Genomic DNA, 26569 nt, shown 5'->3' on the forward strand with positions numbered 1-26569 from the left:
AATTCACCCTCAACACAATTCCATTGACTTCAATGACATTGCACCATGAATTTATTTGTCTTATGGTGTCTGACTGTCCCAACTGATTTCAGTATAAAGCTTCAAAGAGATTAATCTCATTTTAAGTGATTTAAATATACTTCTAAATTCTGGGTCCGTATGTATGAAGACAGAAATTTTATTTCTTTTTAAGGCATTGTAATGCAAAATTTTCAGAACTCCGTTTCCATGCTGCAGCACTTGTCAGAGCAGAGAATAACTCTCTGATTAAAGAAATCAGCATGTTCTGATAAAAATCTTAATATTAAGATATGTTAACACTAAGAAATGTAGAGATGGTTAAAGTTTTCCTACTGTTAAATTGTCATTCATAACCATGATATACATGAATCTGACATCAGACCTTCTCTGTGTATTAAAAATCTGAAACTCATCTATTAACATAGATTTATGGATTCCAAGGCCAGAAGGCACCTAGTTTGATCTTCCGTATAACACAGGCCATAGAACTTCTCCAAAATAATTCCTAGAGCAGATCTTTTGGCAAAACATCCAATCTGGATTTTAAAATTATGAGTGATGAAGAATCTACCGCAGCCCTTGGTAAATTTGTTCCAAAGGTTAACTACTTTCACTGTTAAAAATGTGCACTTTATTTCTAGTCTGAATTTGTCAAGCTTCAACTTCTGGCCATTGAATCATTTATACTTTCTCTGGTAGGTTGAAGAGCCTATTATTAAATATTAAAACATGATTAAAATATATATAAGATATGCATTGGGTTGGTAGATCTAGCTGAGGGAGATTCAAGGTGGAAGGAGAATGAGTGATAGGATATATGAAGTTAGGTAGTAGAGTGAAAACAATTGCTAGCAGGAAAAAGGGAGAGAAGAGGTGTCAGAATAGAGAATCAGAAGAGTCCTCACGTTAGGGTCTGATGCTGCAAACTAATGGGCCTAAATGGCCCGTGAGCCACCTATCTAAGGCCCCAATACAACAATCTGATTTGTACAGGTGGACTTCAGTGGGACTCTGCATGGGCATCTATGGTCCGCTTGCCTAACATACTGCCTCTCTTCTGAGGCCAAGCTGCTGCAGCTGTCGGGCTTGGATTAAACTGTGTGCACTCAATGCACTTGCACAGGGCCCCCATCTCAGGAGGACCTCTGACCACTGGCAAAAAAACAAAATAAAACCTGAGTTGTGCTGCAACCCCTAGCACCAGGTTATAATACCATTCACTCAGATTTGGCCCAGCAGCCCCTCTATCATGATGGAGGGGCAGATGAGCCAAACCTGAGCGACGTAGAGCCATGTGAGTGCAGGGCGGGCGATAGGATAAAGTGGAGGTGGGCAGCCAGGATTGGAAGGAGCCACCCTAGCCCAGAATGGGAGTGAAGAACTGAGCTGAGCTGGGGTAAGTGGGGAGGGCAGGTTGCCAGTGAGTGGCTAGGAAGGTCCTCGTGGCGGGGAGGGGGGCTGGGGAAAGTTGTTGTTGGGCTATGAGGTGAGTGGGGAGTATGGGGGAGGGAGTTGAGGGGCTGGGGGAGAATGTGGTGTTGGGGGTTGCAGGGTGATTTGTGAGAGCTGTGGGGGCATAGGAGGTGGTGGGGTTGGGGACCAGGATGTTCTGGTTGAGTGGGGGATTTGCAGGGCTGTGGCCAGTGGGGTTGAGGTGTTGCGGGCTGCGGTGAGCAGGGTGTACATCCGGGTGCTGGATTGTGTGTGTGTGGGCTGTCAGGATAATTGGGGGTGGTGGAGAGTTTTTGAGGTATATTTCGGGTAGACGGGCATACGGAGGTCTGTGTGGGGTAGGATATATATGGGTCTGAGATGCTTTAAAGATGGTGTGGGGGGCACCCTCTTTAAAGCATTGTGCACCGTGCCCCCAAAATTCTTTATTCTGGGCCTGGCAGTTGGTGTCTTCTGTTTGGGCTTTTGTGCCTTTGGAATTCACTCCTTCCTTGGTTCATATCACTCAAAGTAGTTAAGCTTCAGGATGTGCTGAAAGGTTCCATTTTTACTCTGGCTATGAGGAAGAGACAGATTTGTGAGGCACGGTAGTAGAGGGGACTCTGGCGGTTTGGATGTTGTGAGGTGTTTTTTTTTTGTTTTTTTGGGGGGGGGGATTTTTTTTTTTTTGATAACTTGCTGTGACTAGGGTATATTTTTCTGAGACCAACTATGTCTGGGAATCTGTGTTTAATGTGTACAGAGTGCTGAGGGCACCCGCAGGCTGGGATGGATGGCTGATCTCTTGCTCTCTCTCTCTCTCTTTTTTTTAAATTTTTTTTAAACAAATTTTTAAAATTTGTTAGTCTCTAAGGTGCCACAAGTACTCCTTTTCTTTTTGCGAATACAGACTAACACGGCTGCTACTCTGAAACCTTACTTAAAGTAGTTACTCATACAGGTAAGCAGACCAGGCTATTAGGTGTAGATTAATTCTTTTAAAAAATAATATATGGCTTTTCAATATGTATATTTTATAAAAATATAAGTTATTTTGTATTGTGTCACAAATTCCTTTCCTTCATTTTGTTTCACTTTCTTAGTATATGGTGTTATCGTTATTGCTCAGGAGAGCAAAAGCCTTGTATTTGCTTCAAGTTTTGATGTTTTAAACTGATTGTGCTAATGTTATGTTCTTTCAGGCTCTAGCATGTAGCTCTTGTGGAATATGATCAGTATTTGACTCATGCTGCTTGAAATAAGAAAGGAAGCTTAGAAACATTGTGCAAATACTGGGGGAAATCTGGAGAAGGATAGCTTGGCAGAACTATGTATTTGCTGGGAGATGAGATCCCAGAAAAACAAATGTATCCAAAATATTGCCTGTACTGAACGTTGATACCACTGCAGAACTACGTAAGCCTCGGGTTGGCCAAAGATTGAGACCCACAGTTTGAAATTTATGGTAGGAAGATGGAAGACTTTATGGTACACTCACCTGAACCCTATGTTAATTTGGTGCATGAATTGAATAACATTTCAAGATAATATGAAATCCATGCATGTAATTATTTATTTGTTGAATATGCATATCTAAATGATCAGCTGCTCCAGCTTGCAGTATAACAACATTAAAATGAGACAGATACTGTGTGGTAGTTTCATGGAAGGAGGTAGTGTGAATCAGTGAAAATACTTACAGTATAGTACCTTGTTTACATTGGACTATGTGGTGTATATATCCTTCCCTACCCTCCCTTAAATTATCATTGTATCTTTGAATATTGTAGATGTGCTAATGTCTTCTGTTTTCACTCAAACTCCCAAGTAAATACTGAATATGGACCTTAAGGTTTGACCATAAATGTTTTGGATTAGTGCAAATTTTAAATGAGTTATGGGTATGAGCCTATTAATGATAGAAGTACCCAAAGACAGATTGATCTTTTGTTTAGTCAGCAGATGCACTGTTATGAAGACAAATAGAGCTTGATGCTGAGGGAGACTGAGTACTCGCTCCCTCTGAAGTCAGTGAAAATTGCAGGTGCTCTGCACATTTAGAACTATTCCAAGTGAATTGTTGGATCTAAGAGAAATTAAAGGGACAGGCTTCATTTTTTTTTTTTTTTTTTACTAATGATTTTGACCCAAGAAAAACTTCTTAGTGGTACCTAATTAATGTAAAGGAACAATAATACGTGTGTGAAACCAGGACATCTGTTTATTTAGATTATTTTCAAGTGCCTGCCCCTGGTAACTCTAAGTGCTTTAACAAATATTTTAAATACATAAAAAACAAAGAATAAAAGCTAAAGAAAATCAAGCAAACTTCCCATACAAGTCAACTCCACTAGAAAATAGTACTTGACTAATAATAATGTGTATAACTAACCACCTCAAAACTCAAACCCTGCCTTCATTAAAAGCCCAAGAATGTAGATCAGGGTTGCATAGTGTTCTAAAGGTTAACAGATTCAGGCTCTGTTGGATCCAAGGTGATTATGAGTTTGAGTTAATGACCCTGCACAGAAAACATGCTGGCACAAGATCCCTCTCCATTTTAAACCTAGTGGCTGCCTATTTATGGCTACAACTTTAGACTACTAAAAAGACTTGGGAAACTGTATCCAGGTTCCCCCCTGAAAGTAAAGGTCACACTGTTTTCACCAAGACCATTATTTATTTACTTATTTCATAGAATCATAGAATATCAGGGTTGGAAGGGACCTCAGGAGGTCATCTAGTCCAACCCCCTGCTCAAAGCAGGACCAATCCCCAATTAAATCATCCCAGCCAGGGCTTTGTCAAGCTTGACCTTAAAAACTTTTAAGGAAGGAGATTCTACCACCTCCCTAGGTAACACATTCCAGTGTTTCACCACCCTCCTAGTGAAAAAGTTTTTCCTAATATCCAACCTAAACCTCCCCCACTGCAACTTGAGACCATTACTCCTTGTCCTGTCCTCTTCTACCACTGAGAATAGTCTAGAACCATCCTCTCTGGAACCACCTCTCAGGTAGTTGAAAGCAGCTATCAAATCCCCCCTCATTCTTCTTTTCCTCAGACTAAACAATCCCAGTTCCCTCAGCCTCTCCTCATAAGTCATGTGTTCCAGAACCCTAATCATTTTTGTTGCCCTTCGCTGGACTCTCTCCAATTTATCCACATCCTTCTTGTAGTGTGGGGCCCAAAACTGGACACAATACTCCAGATGAGGCCTCACCAATGTCGAATAGAGGGGAACGATCACGTCCCTCGATCTGCTCGCTATGCCCCTACTTATACATCCCAAAATGCCATTGGCCTTCTTGGCAACAAGGGCACGCTGCTGAGTCATATCCAGCTTCTCGTTTATTTAAAGTGCTCTTGGCCAAACCTACTACCTAAGCAGCCAGGCCAAATACCCACAAATTGGTAACCGAAGTAGCAAATCCGAGATGCTGATATGGTTTCCGTCAGCACTTCTAGTTGCTTTTGTTCTGTCTACTAACACTACATCAATTTTGCATAGACTAAGACTTAAACAAGCCCCAGTTTGAGTCAACTGTTGGGATGAATTGCTCGACTGCACCATCTGGATCAGAGACAAGATAAAGATGTGAGCTGGGTGTCCTCAGTATATCTTTTACAGCCCCTCCTATTAGTTTCTTGTCTGTGTGAAGCAGTATGAAGCACATGAAAGAACTCTTGAAGCAGATAAGCAATTGCCCAAACTACCTCTAAGATCTCTGGCAAAGAAAAAGAAAAGAGCTTTGAGTGACTCCACCAAACCCTTTTAGGGATCAAAAATATGCCCACAATACATTTTGATTAATAATATTGTAAGCAATTGACAGACATATAAGACTCCATTATCATCTTCCATCTGCAAACCAACACTACCATTGCAGCTGATATACTGGAATGTACTCAGATCTGAAATCCAATGGGCTGGGGTCAAGACACTTGTTCAATTGCCCCACTGCAACCTTCTTCACCATCTTTCCCCAAAAAGAGGGGATAGACATATTTATAATTAGCAAGGCTGTCAGCCTCGAGACAGTCATCCTGAGCAGAAACTTTATAATGGATTTCTTAAGGGTAGTAGGCGGCCTGTCCTTCTGAAGGTAAGTGTTGATGGTTTCCACAAAGTGCAGACCAGTGCTTCTTAACTGATCTTCAGCCAGGAAGAACATGAGTCCAGTTCACATTACTTGAGAGCTTCTAGAACTGTAGTGAGCAATGCCAGCTGAAATTCATGTTTTTTTCCTTGCTGATATGGAGGCAATCTAGATCTGAGCAATTTGTATACACACAATAACTTGAAAATTCCTTGTGGGGAATAATATTTGGCTCTGTAGCTGAGTGAAAATAATTTGAATCCATTAACCTGTCCATCTACAGCAGTTCCAATTAGGTACTTAGCAAATACCATGTGGTTCACTGTTGAATTATTTTGGAGAAGTTTTTTGGCTTCTGCTATTCAGGAGATTAGACTACATGATCATATTGGTATTTTTTGGTTTTAGAATCAACAAATAAGACTGTCAGATACAGACACTAAATATGAATTTATACTGTGTACAAAACAGTTGTTAAAATAGTGTTTCAAAGTGCTTTTAAGAATACAGTTTTAATTTCTTAAGCAATTGTCTTTTTTTCAATATGTGTCTGATTTATGAGATCTGATTATATAAACCACATTGCATTACATTGGTCTGGTTTTGTAATGACGCTGAAGGCAAATGCAATCCCAGGATGTGTTAGTCAAGGTATTTCCAGTTGAGATAGGGAAGAATTAATCCCATTGTCCAAAGCACTGGTAAGACCTGGTCTGGAATACTGTGTAGAATCCTGGTCACCCATGTTCAAGAAAAATGAATTCAAATGGAGCAGGTATATAGAAGAGCTGCTTGGATGATCAGGGAAATGGAGAGCCTATTTTATGAGAGGAAACTAAAAAAGCTTGGCTTGTTTAGCCTAGCAAAATGAAAGCTGAGAGTGGATGTGATTGCTCTCTATAAATACTTTGGGAGGATAAGGAGGAAGAGAAGAAGAGCTATTTAAGGTAATGGACACTGTTGGCATAAACTGGCCACGAACAAATATAGACTGGAAGTTAGAACAAAGTTTCTAGCCTCAGAGGAGTAAGGTTCTGGAATGGCCTTCCAATAGGAGTAGTGGGGGCATCTGCCTAACTGGTCAAGATAGAGCTTGATACGTTTATGAACAGCACTGTATGATGGGGTTGCCTGCACTAGCAGGAGACTGGATTCAGTGACCCATGAGGTCCCTTCCAGTCCTGTGTTCCTATGGTTAGAATGTAATCTTGCATGATTGACAAAGAGATTATAACATAATATTGCATAAGCCTGGGAAATCTTATTTGACAAAATGTTTTTTTCTGGTATTACTGTTTCAGAAAAACTTGTATTAGACATTTAAATAGACGTAAGTAATTATGGAAAAGTTGTGGATTTGAATTTTATAATTTTTTTTTGTATGTGGCCAATTAAAACATGACAAAACATATAACATTAGCCAAAAGTCCAGAAGCTGGGATATAGGAATAATGATCCAGCACCCTAGAATCAGAAATTAGAGATGAAAAAGACCCAGTGCCATAGATCATCTAGTCCAGTGGTTCTCAAAGCTGATCTGCCGCTTGTTCAGGGAAAGCCCCCCGGAGGGTCGGACCAGTTTGTCTACATGCCGCGTCCACAGGTTCAGCCGATTGCGGCTCCCACTGGCCGCGGTTCACTGCTCCAGGCCAATGGGGGCTGCAGGAAGTGGCGCGGGCCAAGGGACATGCTGGCCGCCCTTCCCACAGCCCCCATTGGTGACAGGACAGAAGCGACTTTGTCTGTACAAAGTGCAAGCTGGTCTCCATATTGGAAGAGAAGGTTCAAGGTCTGGAGCAACAGGTATCGACCCTGCGTTGCATAAGAGAAACTGAAGATTTCCTGGACAGATGTCAGGATATGCTTCTACAGGCACAAGGCTCTGAAGATTCAGAGCAGGCTGCACATCGGGGACAGGAGGACGGTGAAGAAATTTGGCATCATGTGACCTCCAGAAGAGAAAAGGGGAATGTCCATGTACCAGCAATGCAGATACAGGTAAGTAACCGTTTTCATGTTCTCTCCACAGGTACTAATGCGGAGAGTGGACCAGATGATACGTCTGAGGGAAGAGAGCAGAAGGAGACTCCGCCGATTGGAAGGCATGAGATGCACTGTCCTAGGGTTGAGGGTTCCACGACCACTGATCCCAAGAGAAGGAGGCAGGTGGTGGTGGTTGGGGACTCTCTCCTCAGGGGGACTGAGTCATCTATCTGTCGCCCCGACTGGGAAAACCGAGAAGTCTGCTGCTTGCCAGGAGCTAAGATTCACGATGTGACGGAGAGATTGCCGAGATTCATCAAGCCCTCAGATCGCTACCCCTTCCTGCTTCTCTACGTGGGCACCAATGATACTGCCAAGAATGACCTTGAGCGGATCACTGCAGTCTACGTGGCTCTGGGAAGAAGGATAAAGGAGTCTAAGGCGCAAGTGATGTTCTCGTCCATCCTCCCCGTGGAAGGAAAAGGCCTGGGTAGAGATCGTCGAATCGTGGAAGTCAATGAATGGCTACGCAGGTGGTGTCGGAGAGAAGGCTTTGGATTCTTTGACCATGGGATGGGTGTTCCAAGAAGGAGGAGTGCTAGGCAGAGACGGGCTCCACCTAACGAAGAGAGGGAAGAGCATCTTCGCAAGCAGGCTGGCTAATCTAGTGAGGAGGGCTTTAAACTAGGTTCACCGAAGGAAGGAGACCAAAGCCCTGAGGTAAGTGGGGAAGTGGTATCCCGGGAGGAAGCACGAGCAGGAGCATGTGAGAGGGGAGGGTTCCTGCCTCATACTGAGAAAGAGGGGCGATCAGTGGGTTATCTCAAGTGCCTATACACAAATGCACGAAGCCTGGGAAACAAGCAGGGAGAACTGGAAGTCCTGGCAAAGTCAAGGAATTATGATGTGATTAGAATAACAGAGACTTGGTGGGATAACTCACATGACTGGAGTACTGTCATGGATGGATATAAGCTGTTCAGGAAGGACAGGCAGGGCAGGAAAGGTGGAGGAGTTGCACTGTATGTAAGAGAGCAGTATGACTGCTCAGAGCTCAAGTATGAAACTGCAGAAAAACCTGAGTCTCTGGATTAAGTTTAGAAGTCTGAGCAACAAGGATGATGTCGTGGTGGGAGTCTACTATAGGCCATCGGACCAGGGGGATGAGGTGAAAGAGGCTTTCTTCTGGCAAGTCGCAGAAGTTACTAGATCGCACGCCCTGGTTCTCATGGGAGGCTTCAGTCACCCTGATATCTGCTGGGAGAGCAATACAGTGGTGCACAGACAATCCAGGAAGTTTTTGGAAAATGTAGGGGACAATTTCCTGGTGCAAGTGCTGGAGGAACCAACTAGGGGCAGAGCTCTTCTTGACCTGCTGCTCACAAACCGGGAAGAATTAGTAGGGGAAGCAAAAGTGGATGGGAACCTGGGAGGCAGTGACCATGAGATGGTCGAGTTCAGGATCCTGACACAAAGAAGAAAGGAAAGCAGCAGAATATGGACCCTGGACTTCAGAAAAGCGGACTTTGACTCCCTCAGGGAACTGATGGGCAAGATCCCCTGGGAGAATAACATGAGGGGGAAAGGAGTCCAGGAGAGCTGGCTGTATTTTAAAGAATCCTAATTGAGGTTACACGGACAAACCATCCCGATGTGTAGAAAGAATAGTAACTATGGCAGGCGACCAGCTTGCCTTAACAGTGAAATCCTTGCTGATCTTAAATACAAAAAAGAAGCTTACAAGAAGCGGAAGATTGGACAAATGACCAGGGATGAGTATAAAAATATTGCTTAGGCATGCAGGAGTGAAATCAGGAAGGCCAAATCACACCTGAAGTTGCAGCTAGCAAGAGATGTTAAGAGTAACAAGAAGGGTTTCTTCAGGTATGTTAGCAACAAGAAGAAAGTCAAGGAAAGTGTGGGCCCCTTACTGAATGAGGGAGGCAACCTAGTGACAGAGGATGTGGAAAAAGCTAATGTACTCAATGCTTTTGCCTCTGTCTTCACAAACAAGGTCAGCTCCCAGACTACTGCACCAGGCAACACAGCATGGGGAGGAGGTGACCAGCCCTCTGTGGACAAAGAAGTGGTTCGGGACTATTAAGAAAAGCTGGACATGCACAAGTCCATGGGGCTGGATGTGTTGCATCCGAGAGTGCTAAAGGAGTTGGCGGATGTGATTGCAGAGCCATTAGCCATTATCTTTGAAAACTCATGGTGATTGGGGGAAGTCCCGGACGGCTGGAAAAAGGCTAATGTAGTGCCCATCTTTAAAAAAGGGAAGAAGGAGGATCCTGGGAACTACAGGCCAGTCAGCCTCACCTCAGTCCCTGGAAAAATCATGGAGCATGTCCTCAAGGAATAATTCTGAAGGACTCAGAGGAGAGGAAAGTGATCAGGAACAGTCAGCATGGATTCACCAAGGGCAAGTCATGCCTGACTAATCTAATTGCCTTCTATGACGAGATAACTGGCTCTGTGGATGAGGGGAAAGCAGTGGACGTGTTGTTCCTTGACTTTAGCAAAGCTTCTGACACCGTCTCCCACAGTATTCTTGCCAGCAAGTTAAAGAAGTATGGGCTGGATGAATGGACTATAAGGTGGATAGAAAGCTGGCTAGTTGTGTTGGGCTGAAAAAGTAGTGATCAATGGCTCCATGCCTATTTGGCAGCCGGTATCAAGTGGAGTCCCCCAAGGGTCGGTCCTGGGGCCAGTTTTGTTCAATATCTTCATAAATGATCTGGAGGATGGTGTGGATTGCACCCTCAGCAAGTTTGCAGATGACACTAAACTGGGAGGAGTGGTAGATACGCTGGAGGGTAGGGATAGGATACAGAGGGACCTAGACAAATTGGAGGATTGGGCCAAAAGAAATCTGATGAGGTTCAACAAGGACAAACACAGAGTCCTGCACTTGGGATGGAAGAATCCAATGCACCGCTACAGACTAGGGACCGAATGGCTCGGCAGCAGTTCTGCAGAAAATGACCTAGGGGTTACAGTGGACGAGAAGCTGGATATGAGTCAACAGTGTGCCCTTGTTGGCAAGAAGACCAATGGCATTTTGGGCTGTATAAGTAGGGGCATTGCCAGCAGATCGAGGGATGTGAGCGTTCCAATCTATTCAACACTGGTGAGGCCTCATCTGGAGTACTATGTCCAGTTTTGGGCCCCACACTACAAGAAGGATGTGGAAAAATTGGAAAGAGTCCAGCGAAGGGCAACAAAAATGATTAGGAGACTGGAACACATGACTTATGAGGAGAGGCTGAGGGAACTGGGATTGTTTAAACTGCCGGAAGAGAAGAATGAGGGGGGATTTGATAGCAGCTTTCAACTACCTGAAAGGGGGTTCCGAAGAGGATGGATCTAGACTGTTCTCAGTGGTAGCAGATGACAGAACAAGGAGTAATGGTCTCAAGTTGCAGTGGGGGAGGTTTAGGTTGGATATTAGGAAAAACTTTTTCACTAGGAGGGTGGTGAAACACTGGAATGAGTTACCTAGGGAGGTGGTGGAATCTCCTTCCTTAGAAGTTTTTAAGGTCAGGCTTGACAAAGCCCTGGCTGGGATGATTTAATTGGGGATCAGTCCTGCTTTGAGCAGGGGGTTGGACTAGATGACCTCCTGAGGTCCCTTCCAACCCTGATATTCGATGATATTTTGCCCTGGGATATGAGAAAAAGGCTTTCTTTTACTCCAGGCAGAATTTTGTGGGCCCTGTCTTCCCCGTTCTCATGAAGAAGAGAAAAGGAGTACTTGTGGCACCTCAGAGACTAACCAATTTATTTGAGCATAAGCTTTCGTGAGCTACAGCTCACTTCATCGGATGCATACTGTGGAAACTGCAGAAGACATTATATACACAGAGACCATGAAACAATACCTCCTCCCACCCCACTCTCCTGCTGGTAATAGCTTATCTAAAGTGATCACTCTCCTTACAATGTGTATGATAATCAAGTTGGGCCATTTCCAGCACAAATCCAGGTTTTCTCACCCTCCGCCCCCCCCCCCCCCCCAAACTCACTCTCCTGCTGGTAATAGCCCATCCAAAGTGACCACTCTCTTTACAATGTGTATGTCAGCCACACTATCAGAGGCTCGTTCACCTGCACGTCCACCAATGTGATATATGCCATCATGTGCCAGCAATGCCCCTCTGCCATGTACATTGGTCAAACTGGACAGTCTCTACGTAAAATAATAAATGGACACAAATCAGATGTCAAGAATTATAACATTCATAAACCAGTCAGAGAACACTTCAGTCTCTCTGGTCACACAATTACAGACATGAAGGTCACTATCTTAAAACAGAAAAACTTCAAATCCAGACTCCAGCGAGCAACTGCCCACCTTGATTTTCATACACATTGTAAGGAGAGTGGTCACTTTGGATAAGCTATTACCAGCAGGAGAGTGAGTTTGTGTGTGTGGTTTTTGGAAAAAGGGGGGGGGGGGGGTGAAAAAACCTGGATTTGTGCTGGAAATGGCCCAACTTGATTATCATACACATTGTAAGGAGAGCGATCACTTTAGATAAGCTATTACCAGCAGGAGAGTGGGGTGGGAGGAGGTATTGTTTCATGGTCTCTGTGTATATAATGTCTTCTGCAGTTTCCACAGTATGCATCTGATGAAGTGAGCTTCAGCTCACGAAAGCTTACGCTCAAATAAATTGGTTAGTCTCTGAGGTGCCACAAGTACTCCTTTTCTTTTTGCGAATACAGACTAACACGGCTGTTACTCTGAAACATGAAGAAGAGAAGCTCTTCACACAAGAAAATTGTTCAGATCCTTTTTCGGTCATTTGGATCCTCCGGTCCCCTCCCCTTGAGCTGCGCCTTGTAATCTTATGCACAGGGACCAGGCTTCAAGCACCGGGGGTTCACCTCAATTATGTGTCTTCCTTCCGTGCACATAAAATTGTGTACTAGGTAAATTTCTTAATAATAACTTATAAAAGGCTCAACTTATTGAATTTTATCTAAATATATACTTATAGTACTTGCTGTCTCCTCCCTGCTTCATTATTAGGTGGTTTAGAGGAGGAAGGGTAAAGCAGCAATATTAATTGATTTCTTCTAAAATAAACAAAAATCTTTCAAAACCTGCTTTGTGTTGTACTTTCCTATTAGATGGCCAGGTGAGGTTCCAGCTGAAGTCAAAGAGAGACTTGCATAACCAAGAGCAGATTTTGGTAATGGAAGCTCAAGGAGATGAATGCAAATATCACTATTGTTTCAATAATAGGTTATTCCACTTCTGCAGAGCAAAACTGCACCAGCTCTGCTCTGAAGTCACTGGGAATGGGGGATGCTCAGTATGTCTCAAGAAGAGCTTAACACCTGGCTGCACTGGGCCCTATAGTGTATAGAGGTTAATATATTAAATTTGTTTTGGCTTGTTCTCTGTGAAGAAATTAGCTAAGATAAACATCCAAGTATATATTTAAGATTTTTTTTTTGTTCCCTAGGCAGCAGGAGCAATCCGTCCTCTCGTCTCTACTGTTGTTGCTTCCTCTGCAGATGGTTCCTTAGACCATTCACTAGAACGTTCCAGGTACAGAGCAAGTGAAATGCCTCAGGCTTTCCTGTTTGATATAATCTATCAAGCATATCATCAGGTAAGAATCTGGGCTTTTCAAAATAGAAGCTCACTTCTCCCCCTCAATGTACTGTATGTTAAAGGAAACTAAGTCACCTTGTTTGGTTTTTCTGAAAATTATAGTTGAAATGTCTATAAATCTATCACAGATTATATGAGATTGCATGTAAATCATTTCAGTGTAGTCTCCTAATGACAATGTTTTATAATAATATTTTATAACTTTTTACTATGATTTGCGTACTATGGCAGTTCTTATGATCTGTTCCATTTATACTGTTATCAAACTGCCAAATACAAATATGATTCCCGGGTTTTAGGTGGCAAAGAAAATCATTATCTATGCCTAATTGTACGTGATGAAATATGTATTTTGTATATTATGAACCATATTCTCTGATGGTGTAATTCCATTGTAGTCAATGGAATTATACCAGAGAGAATTTAGCTGTTCATATATTTTACCAATGTAGCTCTCTTCCTTTGTGCATGAATGTATCATTAAACCTGTTAAAATTAACGCTACAAGCCTGACTTTGAATTAAGATTCCAGTAACCCAGAAAACTCACAAAAAGTCAGAAAATTAGCAATTACACTTCCTCTTACTTTCTCTCTATCTTTGCGGTAATCTTTGTCCCTTATTCTCCTCTTTTCCCATGACACATTGACCTCTTCCACTTCCTGGGTGAAGATGACTCAAGCAAAGTAGTCCTCTACTCGAGGATTAAGGGCCTGATCCAGAGACCATTGGAAAGATTCCCATTGATTTAGAGTTTAGGTCTTGATTCAACAAAGTACATAAGCTAGTGGACTAACATGCTTAAAGTTAGATATATGTTAAGTATCTTAATGAGTCAGTGGAGTAAGTGGCAGGACTTTGTGGAGGCAATCCTGTGTGAGTAGTGTAATAGTGGACAGTGGGATATGCTAAAATATTGGAAGATATTAATTTTGCAAATATCAGTTAATGTATGTGAAACTATAAAATATTCCATGCATCATAGTAAATTATTAGATTCACTAGATACATTGATTAATGACTGATCATGATATATCTGTGAATACTATCTCTGTTTTAACTTTCCATTAATTAACTGTATTTCATTAACACCATCTTGATTGAACTGAAAAATTTGGAGCAGGAGATTCTAATGAAACCTTAATTATTTCACCATTATCCCCTGTGATGTTTTCTTTCATTTGTCTCACCCTACACTCAGAGCTTACTGGAAGCACTCCAAACTCTAATCTCCAGGCTTCACTTCCTCTTCACACATCCACTTGTGGAGAGTTGCCTATCATCCAGGGATCTCCAAGGTTGGTGCCTGGGAGCATGAGATTTCTTCACTTGCCACTTGGTAGGAATTCTTTCAGTGCACTAATGTGTAAAGCATGGTACCTCATGGTTGAAAAGAAGAATCTGTTACAAATCTTTTGCAAGAATAACAACCTATCTGGCTTTAAGATTAAACTCAATAAGTTTATAGAGGAGATGGTATGATGGGATAACATGATTTTGGCAATTAATTGATCTTTAACTATTCATGGTAAATAGGCCCAATGGCCTGTGATGGGATGTTAGATGGGGTGTGATCTGAGTTACTACGGAGAATTCTTTCCTAGGTATGTGAATCTTTCTTTTCTGGCTGGTGAATCTTGCCCATATGCTCAGGGTTTAGCTGATCACCATATTTGGGGTCGGGAAGGAATTTTCCTCCTGGGCAGATTGGAAGAGGCCCTGGAGGTTTTTCACCTTTCTCTGTAGCATGGGGCACGGGTCACTTGCTGGAGGATTCTCTGCTCCTTGAAGTCTTTAAACCACGATTTGAGGACTTCAGTAGCTCAGACATAGGTGAGAGGTTTATCGCAGGAGTGGGTGGGTGAGATTCTGCGGCCTGCATTGTGATCATCAGACTAGATGATCATAATGGTCCCTTCTGACCTTAATATCTATGCATCTATGAAATATTTTGAGTCTTAGCTGAAGCTTATCCCCATATCATCACTCCTGTTTATCTACTATGAATGAAATAAAGCAGGGGTTCTCAAACTGGGGGTCAGGACCCCTCTGGGGGTCATGAGGTTATTACATGGGGGGGTCGCGAGCTGTCAGCCTCCACCCCAAACCCTGCTTTGCATCCAGCATTTATAATGGTGTTAACTATAATGGTTAACCTAAGTGTTTTTAATTTATAAAGGGGGTCGCAAGCAGAGGCTTTCTATTTGAAAGGGGTCACCAGTACAAAAGTTTGGGAATCACTGAAATAAAGTATTTATTCCACATGAAATCTGCATGAAAAGGATGTTACCATTGCATTGGTAAACTCTCAAAATTCAGGAGATGTCCCTCTCCCCCCATGAGTATCTGTTGTGACTGGTTTTAATTACATGGTCATATACTATTTCTCAAAACATACTGTATAATACTGTACTCTGTTTTTCTAGGGTTAGGTTGTGGATACCCCACGTGCAGGTACACTAGAGAGCTGGGAAGGGCGTAAAGGAGTGTTGCTGTCCCTCCACTGCATTGTTCAATGGCCAGCCATATTTGCAATCTCTGTGTTTCTCTGAGTACGGGGAATGCTCCCACCTAGAGTGTGTACTTCTCTCCCCTTGCGGGAGCAAAACTCCAAAAGGGGGCATTGAGGAACCAGGGCTATGATCCCTTCCCCACACCCATTGCATTGACTACATGCTGTTCATCTGAAGGGATGGTGCAACACGCACGAGTGCTCTATGCTTTGGAGCTCTGGAAAAGAATATACTTCACTAAAACTTCTTAAATATTTCTGGTCGCAGGTGGTAGTGGTTGTTGTTATTTATTTGTACTGCAATAGCATTTAAGGGCTCCAATCAAGGATCAGGGCCCTGTTTGTGCAAGGAACTATACAAACAGATAACAAAAAGGTAGCTGCTGCCCTGAAGACCATAAAATCTAACTGTAGAAGAGCTTTGTTTAGCTCAGTGGTTTGAACATTGCCCTGCTAAACCTAGGGTTGTGAGTTCAATCCTTGAGGGGGCCATTTAGGGATCTGGGGCAAAAATTGGGTCCTGCTTTGAGCAGGGGGTTGGACTAGATGACCTTCTGTGTTCCCTTCCAACTCTGATATTCTATGATACTAGGGCCTGATTCTATGACTGGAGGTGGAGATGGAAAGAAGATAGCTAAAAGTGCTTTGCAAGCCTTAACTAATCTTCACAAAAATCTCATGAAAAACGTAGGTATCATTTCACCATTTTACAGATACAGAAAGAGAAGTTAAATGTCTTGTCCAAGATCACACAGCAGGTCAGATGGCAAAGCTGGGAATGGAGTCCAGCTCTTCTGTGATCTGCATACTAGATTATGTTCTTACTCTGTGTAGAAAACACAATAGTGACCTTTATGACATAACTCTGGAGACGAGTTGAAGGCCACTTTCACCTTTACTGGTTCCCCAGGTTTTCCAGTTGAATATATGTGTGCTGTTTTATTTTTTTGTCTGATATTGTACCTCGCATTTTTGCAAGTAGGATCTCATTTTAGTGTTTGCTCATGTCTCTCCTTTCTCTATGTCCGTTTTCTATTACCGTTCTGTCCACAGAGGTATTTGTATCTTCTCTTAACTTGGAACATGTGAATCTCATTAGTAGGCTGTTTTACTTGCCCTTCTAGATCATTAATGAAGATATTAAATGAGATTGGATCTAACCCACTAATCCCTAAAAGAATAAATATATTTGAAACAAAATAAACTAGAAATAACTAGAAATGCCAACAAACAGTAATTTGACTGGCTGTTGAACATTTATAGGTGTGATGGCTACGGTTTCAGATATTTAATTTGTGTTTTGAAAAAAGAGCCATACTTCTTCACGTGGCTGCAGACGTGCATTCCACTCAGATGTGTGCATGCCCAGTGCTCACTGAAACTGGAAAACTTTTGCTTAGCAGTATCTATAGGGATGCTGTTCATGCCCTATGGCCCTTAACTCCTCCTGTGGCTATTTAAAGTGGCTGCAGCGACATCCCACCCACCACCCCACACCTTCAGGTCCTTTGCACTGAATGTCAAGAGTAGAGACTATGATACAGACAGGTGGAGGGTGGGTCGTGGAATATACGTCTGCACCCACATCTCAAAGAGAGAAGACATTTGAGTATTTCACATTTTTACTAGAGGAATGCAAATGATTGAAAAAGAACTGCTTAGTCTCCTGGGAAAATAATGTAAACATTTCTTTTAAAAATTATGACAATACAAACAGCTATATCAGCAGTGTCCAAATTTTTGAGCCTCTGGGCAAAACATATTTCTGAAAGGTCAAAAGGTTACAATCAATGCTTTGGGCCATATTTTCTGTCCTATTCTTCTCCCTTTGCACCCTTTCTCCTTTACTGCCTTGTTCTGGGGAGGAGAGTCATCCTTGGATAGATACTTCTCAGGCTTAGGCAGAGCCAGTTAGCTCCTATCCTGTTTTCCCTGAGGTTCCTACTGTCTAACAGGAAAACTGGCACCAGAAGTACTCTCTCTTATCCCTTTCCTGCGATACAGCAAGGAGCCAACGGACATGCAGCAAGGAAGTGACAACTGTTAAGAGCACTCTCAGCTCACATGTGAGCAGCACCTAGGGCTTCACGGGAAGCAGTTGGAGTCAGTTGATCAGAGAATGACTATACCTCTTCCCACAATGATGGGGCTGATTCAGACCCTTCAATTTAAAAATCAGAGAGGACAAATTTTCAAATTATAATTATATATTTCTTTTTAACACAGTTGCCCTCAAAGGCCACAGATTTGACATAACTGAGTTATATACAATATTTTGTCATAATCCCATTATACTTATTCATATATTATAGGTGAAAGAGCAGCAACAGCTACAATTAAGATTGCCTAACATTTTCCAGTATAAGCCTCTATTTTCAGTTGTTTATAGCTTTGCCAAGTGCTAGCCATTTGGTTTGAAATTTTACATGTTAGCTGTCTGTCTCAGAATGAATTTATTTTGCAAAGTTTCAGCAAAAATAGCTTAGCCATTTCTGAAAACAAGGTTAGGGGAAAATGTGTATGTTTTATTTGTTTAAAAAATTTCATCTGCTTTATTGAAGTGTTGTAATATCGCCATCTCCTATAGCTGGAACTTGAAATTTGTCAGGGAGGTACCTTTTGCTGCCCTAATGAAAATCCATTGAGATTTTGCTAAATTAAAAGCCTCTTCATATCACCATTTGCATGTAGTCAGTGGAGCTTTTTGGTCCAGCCCTAGTATGCCCACTGCACTGGGTATGCTCCCAGGTCTCACTCAGCTTTCTGCATGGTGCAGAGTTAGAGTGCTAGATGGGGCAGAAACACAATGACTTCCTCCCCTCCAAGTGCATTATTCCCATGGACTAGATCATAGGTTCTCATGTCCTTTCAATATTACTACATACAGTTGTTAGCTACAGTATCATATACGTTTTTTTTCATTCAGTGCCCTTGGAGGTCAGTGACCTGAGGCAGAGAATTAGAAAAAGAGAAAGAACTTCCTTTTGTGTTTGCAGCACTGGACAGGGACTCAGGAACAACTAGGTTAAATTCTTTGCTCTGCCTTAGACATCCTCTGTGATGTTGGGTAAGACACTGTACTGCAATGCATGCATGCAAGGGGACTGAATTATTGTTGCATAGGCAACCTTAACGCTGGCATTTTCTAACTTATTAGGTTCATATAAATGGAATTCCTGTTTTTAGGAACAGACGTTTATTCTATCCATATCAGCCCCCAGGGAAATCAGAAAACTAGAAGTGTTAATTATAAATCCACCCTTTCCAAGAATAGCTAAAAAAGTCTTATTTCTTAGACCAGACTTGTTCTTTTTTGCCTAAGGAAGTTTCAGTTTTCCGTTCAGATTTTTAAATTAAACTAGGAGCCTATATCCCAAGAATCCTCCTGAAGTCTGAAAAGAAAGACAAGGTACATCATTTCGTGGAAGTTAGGCATTCCCCAGAGCAATATCTTAAGAGGAATTAGAGTATCAGGAAGTCAAGTAGACTATCTGTTTCCTTCCATCATATTATGCTCGGGCTGATTTCTATACAGACCTGATCCTGACAGATTGTGCAATGCATAGAAGCCCTTTGTATTGAGTAGTAATACAAAACATCATGTTATGTCATGTCACATTATTGTAACAAAGTAGCAGAACATTATGTAGAAAAGGCTGAAATACACATTTCATACTATATGCTGTGTCAAGGTTAGGTGTTCATTATCTAGGTATATTTATCAAGGTGGGATAGTTGTAAACAGTTACAGAGTCTTGCTTTCCTGGCAAGTGGACAGCTATGAACAGAAGTGGAATAGCAGGAGAGCCTGAACAGAGTCCAGAGAGGTGTCCGCAATAAGAAATCAGGAGAAGACACAGCTAACTGCTAGTGGACTAGCATTGACAAGCTGAGTGCCTTCTAGAAGGCAGCAAGTACGTGCAGATGATGGGGAGCAGCAAATTTCAAAGGGTTGTAGTGTAAGAACACTGCAATGTTTTTTTGTACAGAGAAGCCTCTGCTCTCCATTAAAGGGGAATAGTGGAGGTTAAATAACATGTTCCTTTTTTTAAGGGGGCAGTTTCTATTTGAAAATTACACTTCCATCCGATTTTATAAGTAACCTCTATTATTTACTATACCCAAAAGAGCTTAAAGTAAAAACAGCTTCTCTATTTTTTGGTGTTTATACTTATTTCATTTGACTTTACTTCATGTATAGTCAATTTGACAGTTTTGTTTATGGTGGACCTTTCCCTGGCACTGCAAGAGGGTTTTTAACAGAGGTCACAACAGCAAAGCTGAAAGTGAAGTTGAAATAGACCAACCAAGAGGTAGGCGTGTGCACTGAGAAGGGGTTAGCCCTGAGCCTGTTTAGGAGTGTTGCTCTCAAGCCTGCCCCCAAGACCCTTGTAAATAGCAGTGGGGAGCAAAATCAGTTCCAGGATTCAGCCCTAGAGAGGTCAGATTGTGTGCTGTCTCTTGTTTGGAGGCTTCTTCAGGGATGTACTAAATTAATACATCTCCTGTTCATGCCCCTCCTCCAGCCAGCACAACCCACTTTTCGGGCAGTAGTGGCAAACACACTTGGTGAGGGGAGTTTGCAAAACCTGCCTGCATAGATGAGGACCTCTGATTATAAGCAGACAAAATAATATAATGTCGGGAAGAATCATGCAAATACTTAAATGCCATATCCTGAGAAGCAGATGTTCTTCTGGAACCATTACAGGATATCCACAGAATTTGGGGATGGGATGGAGAGAAGAGAAATTCTGCAAACTGTTCAATCAGGGCTCTATCTCAAAAATTCTTTTCAAAGACTAACAATTTTCTTATATAGCAAATCTCTGGGGATTATGCAGGGAAGAGTTGGCTGGAAATATGAAAGGAAGTTCGCTATTGCTAGGTCCACTGTAGTAGTAGTTACTCATAGATTTGCCTTTTCAGCACGTACATGAGTATAGGGAGCTACGTATGTGTGATTTGTAAACTTCTGAAGTACATCTTGAAGGGGAATAGCATCATTTTCTTTCAGGCAAAATATCTAGATTGATTCTGGGACTTTATGTGGGTGCCATCTTTGCTGAAGAAATGAATGTCTGTTAAATTAACATTGCCTGGAACAATTGAGATTAAGTGAAATTAGTAAACTAATTGTTAACTAAGACACTGGTACTTAGGTACTCCAAAGGCCCATAACATTTAGGGTAATACTATCAGTAGGAGCTGAAGTAAGTGGAAATATATTTAATCATGACTGGAGGGAAGCATTGATGGCAGACATAATAAGCTCTTCTTGTTGTTTTTAATGTAGCTGTCTGGAAGGGAGGTAGTAACATCCAGTTGTGGTCAGTAAGGAGGTGCAGTGTGACAGAACTGAGGTTGTGGATAATGGGGAAACCCACTTCCCTGTATATAGACATTTTGTAATTCATTGTGGCCTTTCTGAAGACTCTTGGACTGCTGACATTCTCCTTGTCACCTGAAGTTGTGGCTGTGGAATAGCTAAGGATTGTAACATGTCAAACTGTTGCAGATAATGGTTCAGAGGCTTGGCATAAATGACAGACTAACAAGGCCAGGTTACACTGCATCATCATGGGAAGCAGTTATTGATTTTCTTCTTAGTCTTTTTCTATTTGTTTTTGTTGTTCCTTTTTTAAAAAGAAATAGGAATGGTGTAACTAAACTGGGAAAAGCAAGCTAAGAAAAATTCTGGAAAGGGTATGTGGGAGCTCAGAAGTCAGGGCTGCGCACACGTTTTGTGAGACTGTGGTGCTAAATGGTGTCTCAGATTCACATTTCAAACATTCTGTAGCTCCATTGGTCGCTCATGCCTGTTCAAATGTGATCCATTGGGCTGGAGGTTGAAATCCATTCAGACAAAAAAGATACTTAAATCTTTGCTTGAAATCCTTTGGTTATGAATTGATTGTGTGGAGTATAGACGTTTGTAAAAGCACTGAAGGTAGTGTTGAATCACATTGTGTTGTACATTAAGGTGAGGTAGATGGACAGATCTAACCATAGTCCATAATGAGTCGTGATGCAAACCCTTTGATATTTTTCAAGGAGGACTTGGAGAGATATTTATAGCAAACATATTGCCTCCATAGGGATGATCTGCTACAGTAGTGATGTCAGTCAACCTCTATGAATCCATCCCATATGTATTTGAGAATCACTATATGTTGTGTTACAGCTTAGGGTACATGTGCATTTTGAGCTGGAGGTGTAAAGTCCAGCTCAAGTAGACATATCTGCGATAGCGCTGATTGAGCTGGTGCATTAAAAGTAGAGTAGAGCCATCATGGCATGAGCAGTGGCTGCCTTGGGTACATACCTAGCATCTTGGATGGGTACATACTGTGATAGCTAGGCCCTACGGCCGCTCATGCTCCCGTAGCCACACACTACCTTTAGTGTGCGGCTCCCGTAGCCACACACTACTTTTAGTGTGCTGTCTTAGTGAGAGCTAGTGAGGGTATGTCTCCTTGAGCTGGAATTTACACCTGTAGCTCAAAATTTAGATGATAATTGCACTTTTCTTTTACTACACTAATATGTGTGTGTGGGCTGTCCTGCCTCTTGTCAACTCTATTATGGAACACAATGATAGTGCATCAAAAAATTAATAATGAATTGGCCAGGAACTGGGTAAAATCACCTAATATTTTTAGAAATATACTCAATAGAGTTGTACAAGCCAACTAAATAACAAACAGAGCAATGCTGGATTCTTTCTAACATGGAGTCCGCGCTGTAGACTACTTCCACCTGCCTACAAAATATAATCAGTAATTATACTGTTATGTTTGAAAAACTTAACTTTATTTTTATTGCTGTACTTATATTTATGTGTTAAGTTTCTGGCTGCTTTTCAAGTTTTCTGAAGCATCCCAGAGGGTTATTTATTTGTGTAACACTTTTTGCCTCTTAGGTTAATAAAGAGCTGGATTTTAATCCTTGCTCTCTCAAAAGTGTTTTTAGAATATGGAAGTACTCATTCTCTCTCTAAAACAGAAGCATTGATATTTAGTGGTATAGCAAAGTAGCATGGGTTCATTTGAGTTTGCAAAATCCCACATCACTAGATCTTCTACAAACATGAGAATCTGTATAGATTATAATATTTAGTGGCATGATAATGTAAAGTTAGGGAATATGTATACTTGAACAATTTTAAATTTTTCTTTGTGTAATCTAAACATAAAACCAACTTGACAGGGGAAGAAAATTCTGATCAGTTCATAGATTCTATGCTCTTTTATCTTTTAGAAAAACATTCAATCTTGATTTTAAAATTGTCAGTGATAGACAATCCACCATGATGCCTGGTAAACTGTTCCAGTGGTTAATTACTCTTACCATTAAAATTGTATGCCTTATTTCCAGTCTGAATTTGTCTAGCTTCAACTTCCAGCCACGGGATCTTGTTGTACCTTTCTCTATTATTTGGAAGAGCTCACTACTAAATACTTCTTCCCTGTGAGGTACTTATAGACTGAAATTGTTGCCTTTTACTGTCTGTGTTACTAAATAGATTGAGCTCCTTGAGTCTGTCACTAAAAGGCATGTTTTCTAATCCTTTAATCATTCTTGTGGCTCTTCTCTTTTCCATTTATTAACATCCTTCTTGATTTGTGGACACTAAAACCGGACACAGTATTCCAGCAGTGAACATCTATGCTGTAAGAATGGTATACATTATTTGTTCCTAGATATATACATTTACATTTAGCCATATTAAAACACACATTGTTTGCTTGTGCCCAGTTTACCAAGCAATTCAGATCACTCTGAATCATTATGTACTACTCCGCCAATTTTTGTGTCATCTGCAAACTTTATCAGTGATGATTTTGTGTTTTCGTCCAGGTCATTTATAAAACAGTTAAATAACATAGGGCCAAGAATCAGTCCCTGCAAGACATCACTAGAAACAGACCTGCTCCTGTATGATTCCCTGTTTATAGTTGCATTTTGAGACTTATCAGTTAGAAAGTTTTTAATCGATTTAATGTGTGCTATGTTAATTTTATATCGTTTCAGTATTTTAATAAAAATGTCATGTGGTACCAAGTTGTCTGCCTACAGATGTCTAAGTATGTGATGTAAACAGGACTACCTTTAATCAATCAAATTTGTAATCTCATCAAAAATAGATATCAAGTTAGTTTCAAGGATCTGTTTTCCATAAACCCATGTTGATTTGCATTAATTACATGACCCTTATTTACTTATTTATTATTCAAATATCAGATCTGCTTCTCCATTGTCTTGCCTGGGATTGATGTCAGACTGCCAGGTCTGTAATTACCTGGGTCCCATATGGGTCATCCTGTTTACCCTTTTAAAAACTGTCACAACATTAGCTTTCTTCCAGTCTTCTGGAACTTTCCCAATGCTCCAAAACTTATTGAAAATCAACATTAATGGTCCCGTGAGCTCCTCAACCAGCTCTTATAAAACTCTTGAATGCGAATTATCTGATTTTAAATTGTCTGTCTTTAGTAGCTTCTGTTTAACATCCTCCAGGGATACTAGTGGGATGGAAAGAATGTTATCATCACTATAGATGAAACTATAGCATCTGTTTTTTCCCCCCAATACAGAACAGAAATATTTATTGAATACTTCTGCCTTTTCTGGATTATTATTGATAATTATACCATTTCCATATAGTAATAGACCAGTACTATTGTCAAGATTCCTTTTTTTCCTAATATATTTTTAAAAAACTCCTTTTTATTGTTTTTAACTCTACTGGCCATAAGTTTCTCCCTGTGTCCCTTGGCTTCCCTAATCAATTTTCTACAATTTCTAATTTCTGATTTATATTAATTACTCACAACTTCCCCATTCTTCCATTTGTTGTATTTTATTTTATTTTATTTTATTTTATTTTATTTTATTTTACAGCTGCCATCACTACCCTTGAAGCCCAGGTCATGTTTTAACCAGCATAGCTTTCTTCCACTTTTTGAGCATCTAGTAAGGTGTTCTTAAATGATTCCCAATTATCATATGCATTTTTCTGATTAAATACTTCCTCCCAGCTAATTTGCTCAAAATTGTTTTTAGCTTTGTGAATTTGGCCTAGGATGTATATTATTGGTTTGGGCTTTATTCTACTTGCACTTCATAAATGTGATCAAGAATGATCACTTATACCTAAGCTACAGTTAATTTTTAGTTCTGTGATCATACGTCCATGGGCAGCTAGGACTTCAGATATGATTGTTTGACAAGAAAACATAGTTTTTCTGTTTCAGGGCTGTAAGGCTCATTCTCTCATGTGAAATAGGGTTGCTGATTTATCTAAAAGCATTTTCTGTATTCTGCTTGTTCTGTATGTGTTTGGGGTTTTCTTGTTTTTGTGTGTGTTTAATGCTACTCACACAGACTTCTCTGTTTGGACTGCCCCATGTTCCGTTCTTTTTCATGAAGAATTTTGAAATTTTTGTGTTTCATTCCAAATCAGAATAAAACCAGATTTTGAACAACCAGAATCCTTCACAAAACAGGCTTTTTTCCATCCAGTTCTTGTCTGATACACACTGACTCCTGCTCAAATATAGCCCATCGGCGGGCTTGATAATAAATCTAACTTTTAGTATGCATTGTTGACACTTTCCTAAGAGATTTTACCGTTGCCTCCCCTGACATGTTTTGCCCACACAGCTTTTCAGTCGTCCTGGGCTATTGAGTAATAGGATTTTTCCCGTCCGGAAACCAGTTGAGCTTGCTAATCTGTTTTCAGAAGAACTATATTTTAATCTGACGTTAGTTCAATAATTTTTTAATTTATTCAAAATCTGAAGCAAGATTGGTGGTCTATTGAGTAGCCTTGATTATTTTAGAAAGTTCTGTACTTAGTTAGTTGTGTGGCACAGTAGTAGACCCAGGATATTGTGTGAATCCTGTGATGAAAATTAATTAGGATAAGTTGGGGAATTTTTCAGAGAAGTTGTATGAACCATTTACAAAAAAAAAAAATCATTTTGCTAATGGAATAATTACTCACATTTGATGGTACTCCTCATCTTGTAGGATCCCAAAACACTGTACTAACTCTTTATATTATGCCAATATTGCTCCCCACTGAAAAGATGCCACATCTTTTATGAAACTTGGCAGCTGCTTAATAGCACACTTCATTTAGGGCAGGATTTGAAGAGGAGTACTGTATTCAAGTTTAGGAAGACATTATAATTATGCACTTGGAAACTGGCACACTTTTCACAAGTACGGAGGGATCTGTCCTGAGAAGTCACAAGTAGACTGTACCTGCAACAGCATAGTGCCTCTCATAACCATTGGTTTTTTTGTACTAACTCAGAGGGAAGAATGCTAGCCACTGAATCCACACCAATTCATGCAGGAATCCTCCCCTCATACAAATTCTGTTCTGGTTATACTGCTTAGCTTCTGAGATGCTCCCAGAACAATGAGCTTTTCACTTTTTGGTCAGTAGTTCAAATCCATCAATTAATAGATTAATAGATTTTAAGGACAGAAGGGACTATTATGATCATCTATTCTAATCTGTTCTCCTGCATATCACAGGCCATAGAATTTCACCAAATGTTTCCGTAGGTAAATTGTTCCAATGGTGAATTATCTTAACTGTTAAAAAGGTGCACCTTTGTTCTGATTTGAATTTGTCTGGCTTCAGCTTCCAACCATTATGTTATGGTTATGCTTGTTATGCTTTTGATTGCTAAATTAATGAGCCCTCTATTTTCAGAAATCGATTCCCCATTTTGGCACTTGTAGACTGTAATCAATTCACCTCTTAACCTTGTCTTAGATAAACCTAAACAGATTGAGCTTCTTTAGCCTCTCACTGGAAGGCAGGCTTTCAGATCTTGAATCATTCTTGTACCTCTATTCTGAACCTTTTCCAATT

General features: G+C 40.9%; 1 protein-coding gene across 7 annotated transcripts in view; it reads left to right on the plus strand.

Annotated features, from left to right (window-relative positions):
• Positions 1–26569, plus strand: part of CRPPA (CDP-L-ribitol pyrophosphorylase A) — a 200344-nt gene that overhangs the window by 36488 nt on the left and 137287 nt on the right. For 5 of the 7 annotated variants that reach the window (XM_048838286.2, XM_048838291.2, XM_048838293.2 and 2 more), the window contains exons 3-5: positions 13013–13162; positions 14365–14461; positions 16268–16362. In XM_048838286.2, coding sequence (XP_048694243.2) covers positions 13013–13162; positions 14365–14461; positions 16268–16362 — 342 coding nt within the window. The remainder of the gene's footprint in view (positions 1–13012; positions 13163–14364; positions 14462–16267; positions 16363–26569) is intronic. The other 2 variants (XM_048838288.2, XM_048838289.2) reach the window with 1 other exon arrangement.

Source organism: Caretta caretta, chromosome 2 (assembly GCF_965140235.1).
Source record: "Caretta caretta isolate rCarCar2 chromosome 2, rCarCar1.hap1, whole genome shotgun sequence".
In the NCBI taxonomy this organism is placed as follows: Eukaryota; Metazoa; Chordata; order Testudines; family Cheloniidae; genus Caretta; species Caretta caretta.